We start from the raw sequence: 8,086 nt of genomic DNA, 5'->3' as shown, positions 1-8,086 counted from the left end.
ACAGAGCAGATTTTGTCTCACAAAAAAAAAAAAAAAAAAAAAAAAGAAAAAAGAAAGAAAGAAAAAAGAAGAGCTTTCTCCACCTAATTTTTATTGTTACTTTACTCTGCTAAGTCTTAAGTTACTATATACAAATAAATAGCATTTATGATATATGCTAGTAAATAGCATTTACCATTATGTAGCATTTAAAAAGTAGGCATTATGCCTGTGCTGAAAAGTACCACTGATGTGTGTAATATCCATATTACTAAATGCTCCCTTCAGAAGGATGTTTTTAAATGTTTTTAAATGCCCCTTCCATACCTTACTCACACAATATCCTCTCTACAAATCCCTTTCAAAAAGATACAGAAATTCAGTGGAGATATAGCACATTTCTTTCATGCCAGTGTGAAATTCAAAAATTCAATACTAGAAAGGTCTTTCTCGGCTACTTCTTTTTACAGGAACAAGACATAGGCTCCAAAAGAATAAGTCACTTGCCCAAGGACATAAAACTAGTTATGGCAAAGAGAAGACTGTAACCTAGCAGAATTATTACAGGTGTTAAGTTTTAAAATTTAGTGCAGATGAGTATTATAAATGCCACCTGAATTAAGAACTAGATAACACAATGTTTCCTAATTCTCCTGTCATCTCATAAAGAGTGGTTTTAGTGGAAAAAGGCTAAGCTAGTTTCAACTTTTTAAACAAATTTTAGTAAATAACTCTAAGTGTTACATAGCAGTTTATTTATCTGTAAACTTATCAGAGCATCATGCTGACACTCAAAAAGGTGTTATTGGTTCAAATAATCCAGAGTAAAGGTAAAAAAAAACTTAACGATAATAAAGAATATTATTTCTCAAAATAAATTTAAATTAAGCATTATTTTCTTGAGATTATTACTATATTTGAAAATATTTCTTACATTTAGAAATTCAGTGATAAATTAGTTCATTAAACTGTTTGCCTCTGTTACTGGGGAGTTATTAGAGAACATAAATAATAAATGCCTTAAGGATGGTGATGTTAGAAAGACAGACACTAAAATTAGGCAAAAAGGAACAGAAAGCAGAAATAGAAAGGAAGGAAACTTGGTTTATTTAAAAATATTGCCTGGACGTGGTTGTGTCTGAAATTTGTCTTCAACATTTTTTTTTTTTTTTTTTGGGGTTTCGCTCTTGTTACCCAGGCTGGAGTGCAATGGCGTGATCTCGGCTCACCGCAACCTCCGCCTCCTGGGTTCAGGCAATTCTCCTGCCTCAGCCTCCTGAGTAGCTGGGATTACAGGCACGCACCACCATGCCCAGCTGATTTTTTGTAGTTTTAGTAGAGACGGGGTTTCACCATGTTGACCAGGATGGTCTCGATCTCTTGACCTCGTGATCCACCCGCCTCGGCCTCCCAAAGTGCTGGGATTACAGGCTTGAGCCACCGCGCCCGGCCTATTTTTTTTTTTTTTTTACACGGAGTGTCACTCTGTCACCCAGGCTGGAATGCAGTGGTGCGATCTCATCTCACTGCAACTGCCACCTTCCTGGTTCAAGCAATTTCCCTGCCTTGGCCGGGCGTGGTGGCTCACGCCTGTAATCCAAGCACTTTGGAGGCCAAGGCAGGCGGATCACCTGAGGTCAGGAGTTCAAGACCAGCCTGACCAACATGGTGAAACCCCGTTTTAAAAAATAATAATAATAATAATTCCCCTGCCTCATCCTCCTGAGTAGCTGGGATTACAGTCGTGCGTCACCATGTCTGGTTGTTTTTTTTTTTGTATTTTTAGTAGGGACAGTGTTTCACCATGTTGGCCAGGCTCGTCTCGAACTCCTGACCTCAGGCAATCTGCCCACCTCAGCCTCCTAAAGTGCTGAGACTACAGGTGTGAACCATCATGCTTGGCTTGTGTTCAAATTTAAACTTACTCATTGTGTAGTTTTAAGCAAATAATCTAATTTTTAAGAATTTAATCTACATTTAAGTTTCAAAGATCAAATACATTATATTAATGTATTTTTTCCTCAAAAGGATGGGCAAAACAATTTATTGTAATGACAAATGCCCAGATTTTATTTGAAAAAGTAAAGGCTCATATGACTCGATTCCAGGAGTGGGGTAGGAAGCCCAGAACATTTTACTGTGCCAAAAAATAAGTGCTCAAGGAAAGACGAGGAGATACAAAAGAATACAAGACCCAACTTGAGGGTATCACACTGGCCATATTTAGAACAATTTAAGTATCAAAAAGAATAACGATGATAATGGATTATAATGCACTGAATAAAAAAAAAAAACATGAGTTTATATTGATACCATTTTTTTAATGGGGAAAGAGTAAAAGGAAGAGAAGGGAAAACTGTTCTGTTACAGAAGAGTATCAACTAATAAATAGAAGAAATAACAGAAATGATAACCACCACAGTAATAACAGATTCAGGCAAGAATCAATGAATGCCAAATCTACTGGATGAAACATTATTAAGAAATAGGATATTCATACAGTTCAAAGCGTAACATCACAGATGACTTATTAATTACCAAGGGAAAAGAACAGCTTTACAATATAAAAACTTGGCAGATATCATATTTGAGCATCACCAATAATGAGATAATTAGGCTTGTGTGCCCCCGATCTGATGTACAGGAAAAAAAAAATTTCACCTATGTAGAATCCCTGCCAAAAGTATGTAACCTGAATCTACTAATGAGGAAATAATCACATGAATCCAAATTGAGGAATATTCTACAGAAAAACTGGCCTGGACTATTTAAAAAAGTCAATGTCATAAAAGACAAAAAAGAAAGGATAGGAGGGAGGGAGAAAGGGAGGAAAGGAGAAAGAAAGAAAGGAAAAGAAAAGAAAGAAGGAAGGAAGGAAGAAAGGGAGAGAGAAAGAGAGAAGGAGAGGGAGGGAGGGAGGGGGAAGGAAGGAAAAAGGTTATAGAACTACTCAATGATCCTCAATTGGAGCCTACACTGAAAAAAAAATTAAAAGCTGTAAGTGGCATTAGTGGGAAAATGGGAGAATTCTGAATATGAATAATATATTAAATAATATTTTATCAATGCTAAATTGCTTGAGATAATTGTATTGTGATTATATAGGAAAATTTATGTAAAAGAATTCCCTGTTCTTAGTAGACAAATGATAAAGCATTTATGGGTAAAGTGCTCTATTTGCAATTAATTCTCACAAGATTTAGGGAAAAAAGTATGTGTTATGTGTAGAAATACAGAAAAAAAGAAAACATTCAATGTATCAACAAGTGGTAAATTTAGGTAAAGAGGATATCAATCAATGTTCATTGCGCTATTACAACTTTTTTATGGTTTTGAGAGTTTTCAAAATACAAGTTGGAGAAAGAAAAAGAAAAGGAAACCAGTATTATTTAATAAAAAAAAAAATAAGAATTCAAACTATAATGTTCGGTGTTTATGGCACATAATGAAGGCTCAATAAATATTTGAATAAATAAATACATATCCTAGAAATATTTTTATAAGCATATTTCCATCTTAGGAACAATTGTTAAAGAAACATTCCTAGGCTGGGCATGGTGGCTCATGCTTGTAATCCCAGCACTTTGTGAGGCCAAGGCGGGTGGATCACCTGAGGTCAGGAGTCCGAGACCAACTTCACCAACGTGGTGAAATCCTGTCTCTACTAAAAATACAAAAAATTAGCTGGGCATGGTGGCGCACACCTGTAGTCCCAGCTACCCGGGAGGCTGAGGCAGAAGAATTGCTTGAACCCAGGAGGTGGAGGTTACAGTGAGCTGAGTTTGTACTATTGTACTCCAGCCTGGGCAACAGAGTAAGACTCCATCTCAAAAACAAACAAAACCCACACAAACAAACAAAAAAAAGAAACATTGCTGAGAGCATCTGGAATTAAATGATTAGCTCAGGTGAAGTCTGGCAGCTGGTACTATGCTTTTTCAAATTTGCTGATTTTTGCTGCCATGAAAAATCAGCATCATTATAACCAGATGCAAAGAGGTATTGTTTCTATTCATCATTGTACCAGAAAAGAAGTAGAAAAGAAAAAAGTTACTGACATCCAAAAGCAGTGTATTCTGCATAACGTAAAAGTTCTGTACCATTAATTACAAGGTATTAGCATCAAAGAAAATGAATGTCATCTAAAAGAAGTTGAAAGAATACCTAACTCTGTTTGGCTATTTGCTAACTAACATTTCTTTTTCCTTAAAAAGGAATTTTAGTGAACGTACTTCTTACTCTCCATGCCTTAATAGGAAATAAAATGTTTGAATTTTTAAAAAGTTATCACGTGACCAATATTTAATTTTTAATAAAAATTAGAAATAAGTCAGCTTTGGGGTATTTTATTGATTTAAAGGGAAAGCTACAATTTGCAGGCTAAGCAGAAAAAGATTACTTCAACTGAGCACCACTCAAGATAATATGATAGGCTGGGCATGGTGGCATATGCCTATAATCTCAGCACTTTGGGAGGTTGAGGTTGGCGGATCACCTGAGGTCAAAAGTTTGAGACCAGACTATCCAAAATGGTGAAACCCCGTCTCTGCTAAAAATACAAAAATTAGTCAGGCATGGTGGCACATGTCTGTAGTCTCAGCTACTAGGGAGGCTGAGGCAGGAGAAGTGCCTGAACTCAGAAGGCACAGGTTGCAGTGAGCTGAGATTGTGCCACTGCACTTCAGCCTGGGCAACAGAGCAGATTTTGTCTCACAAAAAAAAAAAAAAGAAGATATGATGAAGAAAAATGATGAGAGAAAGCTAATTGCTACAAAGTAAGTAAACATGCCTATTATGATCTTTTATTTTCCATCATTTCTTAGTGTCTTATACAAGTAACCACTGGTGTTATTTCAAATGGACTACATAGTTGCAGTTACTTATGAACAAAAATCTAGTTTAGTTTCTTAATTATGCTAAATGACACATATAATTATTCTTTAATCTTTAATATGTAAATCTGATATGCAGAATTTCACCATTATGAAATTTACATCTCAAGGAGGTAATCAATAAATATGCCCAGCAGATAATCTCTAAAAATTCTATACCATTTTAGAGTGTTTCCTTCTTTGCTTTTACCATGATGTTCTTCCTAAATTATCAATAACACATATATTAACTACAGTTTTTCATTATCCTGAGGAATCGATATCAAATAAATAATAATAGTTGTGACATCAGGTTAAGGAAAAAGAAGTTGAGAACGGACTGACTTTTTTGTTCATTTTGTTGATTATTGTAATACTAAGTCCTACCCTTATTGTATTTTTAGCCAGAACTGGAAAAGATGTTAACAGCATTTCACTTAACTTCATACTCCTTAAGTCAGTGTATCCAAGTATTCCTTGGTGGCTAGCATTCTGTTACCACTTTTTGAATCCTATTGTTCCTTCAGGTACTACTGGATAGCATACTCTAGTATATTGGACATTACCGAAAAAGGATTCCATAGATAGAAATGTTTAAAATAGGCTTCTTTTTGGTAATACAGCTATGGTAATAAGAGCTTGTATAGGAATGCAAACTTCTAGTGAGTGGAATTCTTCCTCCTACATTCTAGCTTGAGAAGAAATTTTGTTAATTGAGAGAAAATCCTTTGTAACAGTTTTTGTTGCTTCTTTCCCTCCTGAAATTTGAACACTGCTGCATCATGCTGTAATGAAAGAGTTGTCAGACAAATCAATGATTGATTATCCTATACTGGTTCGTTTTTTTTTGAGACAGGTTCTGTTCTGTTGCCCAGGCTGGAGTGTAGTGGTGGCATGATCTTGGCTCACTGCAGCCTTGACTTCCTGGGCTCAAGTGATCTTCAGCCTCAGCCTCCCAAGTACCTGAGGCTACAGGTGTCTGGCTAATTTATTTTCTAGAGATGGGCTCTTGCTACATTGCCCAGGCTAGTCTCAAACTCCTGGGCTCAAGCGATCTTCCTGCCTCAGTCTCCCAAAGGGCTGGGATTACAGGTGTGTGTCACAATGTCCAGCCTGTCCCTCTATCTTTATATGTTTATTTCAAGCAGAAGACTAGCATAAACCTCCCAGCTTGACCAATATAACAAAACCCCATATCTACTAAAAATGCAAAATTAGCTGGGCATGGTGGCACATGCCTGTAATCCCACCTACTCAGGAAACTGAGGCAGGAGAATTGCCTGAACCCGGGAGGTAGAGGTTGCCATGAGCCAAGATCGTGCCATTGCACTCCAGCCTGGGCAACAAGAGTGAAATTCCGCCTCAAAAAAAAAAGAGCAGGATAAACCTCAATTAAAATACTATTTATCTTCTTCTTATTTTCCTCTTTTGCAAAAATGTGTTAAACTTCTGGATAATTAAGTAACATAATTAGTTGGGTTCTGATCAATACAAATGGAATTCATGTACATATCTTTTATATGCTCATATATTCTTGTAGTCTTTACTTTTAATTCTTAAAAATGTGATAACTGTAATAAGCATTTTAATTCTTAAAAATGTGATAACTGTAATAAGCATTTTAATTCTTAAAAATGTGATAACTGTAATAAATGTTTTAATTCTTAAAAATGTGATAATTGTAATAAACTTTTATTATATCTCACGTAAAATAACTGTGTGTCTGAGAGAGACAAAACTCATGCCCTACTTCTCATGATTTCTCTTTCTTATACCTTTCATACAAAGAAGAATTACAGCCTCCGTATTAGTGTGTATTTTTGAAAGAGTAAAGTGGGGAGTGGGAAGGTATATCTACATGCTATGCCTTTTGACAGCATTCTGTTTCAAATCTCCTCATCAGTGACTAGAACACTGCTGAAAAAACATTGAACTGATTTTGTGATGACGAATTTAGGAACTCCAGTTAGCTAAGGGTTAGGAAAACTGATTTGCACGGGTATACTCTGATCCAGAATGGGGCTTTAATATATTGTATTATACTGAAACATAAAGCAGAGGTCTACCAAAATAGAATACTTGAGCACTATAATACTCATCTCAGTCAACTGAAGTGTTCAGGATCAATGATTAAGTTCATTCTGTACTCCTAAAGAACAAATCTTTTTTAAAAAAGTAATTATCAGTAATCTCCGGGTACCTGACCATACCACAGTTAGCAAGTGATTCCAAAGATTTTTAATAGAATTCAGGCCTGATTTTACAAGTTAATTGAGTTCTAGGAAAAACCTTTCACTGGCATCTTTATGAATGATTACTTCTTATAAAGTCTTGCTTTGTTGCCCAGGCTGCAGTAGGAGTACAGTTGTGCAATTTCGGCTCACTGCAACCTCCACCTCCCAATTCAAGCGATTCTTCTGCCTCAGCCTCCCGAGTAGCTGGGATTATAGGCATGCACCACTACGGCCAGCTAATTTTTTGTTGTATTTTTAGTAGAGATGAGGTTTCACCATGTTGGCCAGGCTGATCTTGAATTCCTGTCCTGAGGTGATCTGCCTGCTTTGGCCTCTCAAAGTGCTGGGTGCCACTGTGGCCAGCCTAAATGGTTTACTTAAAATTCCTACAAGTAATATCACTTGTGTTTTTTAGAAGTCTTAAGAAATTTCAAAGATATTAATTTGTAAGAAAAATTATCTTGCCAAGAATTTAAAAAGTCAGGTAATAGCAGCACTCACCCACCTTCACTAACCAGCTCACTATTGTCTGACTGCTTACAAGAGATGATCTTCTCCACTAGTTGATTGTAGCTGCAGTTACCAACAGCTTTTACAATGTCATCAATCTAGAAAACAAATGACTGTCTCACTAATCACGGTAAGATTAGAAACAAAACAAAAGAAAGCCACATCACTTTAGAACTTTATTCTAATATAATACTAAATATAAAACTTTATTTTTCATAAATAATAATTTTTGAAAAACAAAATCGGCACTAAAATCAACATCCAACAGTTTCCAAGTTTACAGCTCAGTATGACACATTATGAAAAATACTGCATAGCTGTATTTCAATTATGCAAAAAAAGATTAAATGGGATTATTAGATGCAACTTTATTTCTTAAAGTCATAAACACGTATTTAAGTGACCAAAATAAAACATAAACTATTCCAGGAGGAAAAATGAAAAAATATCCACTTTTTTCCCTTAGCATAAAGTACCAAGCAACAGTTTTTT

At 35.7% G+C, this 8,086-nt stretch overlaps 1 protein-coding gene across 2 annotated transcripts in view; it reads right to left on the bottom strand.

Moving 5' to 3' along the window:
- MINDY2 (MINDY lysine 48 deubiquitinase 2) overlaps positions 1–8,086 on the bottom strand; it is a 101,963-nt gene that overhangs the window by 36,745 nt on the left and 57,132 nt on the right. For both annotated transcript variants that reach the window (XM_017531894.2, XM_017531895.2), the window contains exon 5: positions 7,590–7,692. In XM_017531894.2, the coding sequence (XP_017387383.1) occupies positions 7,590–7,692 (103 nt within the window). The remainder of the gene's footprint in view (positions 1–7,589; positions 7,693–8,086) is intronic.

The sequence above is a fragment of the Cebus imitator genome, unplaced genomic scaffold (assembly GCF_001604975.1).
Source record: "Cebus imitator isolate Cc_AM_T3 unplaced genomic scaffold, Cebus_imitator-1.0 Scaffold74, whole genome shotgun sequence".
Classification (NCBI taxonomy): domain Eukaryota; kingdom Metazoa; phylum Chordata; class Mammalia; order Primates; family Cebidae; genus Cebus; species Cebus imitator.
Note: the sequence above shows the minus strand (reverse complement) of the source record. Positions and strands in the feature narration are given on the sequence as shown.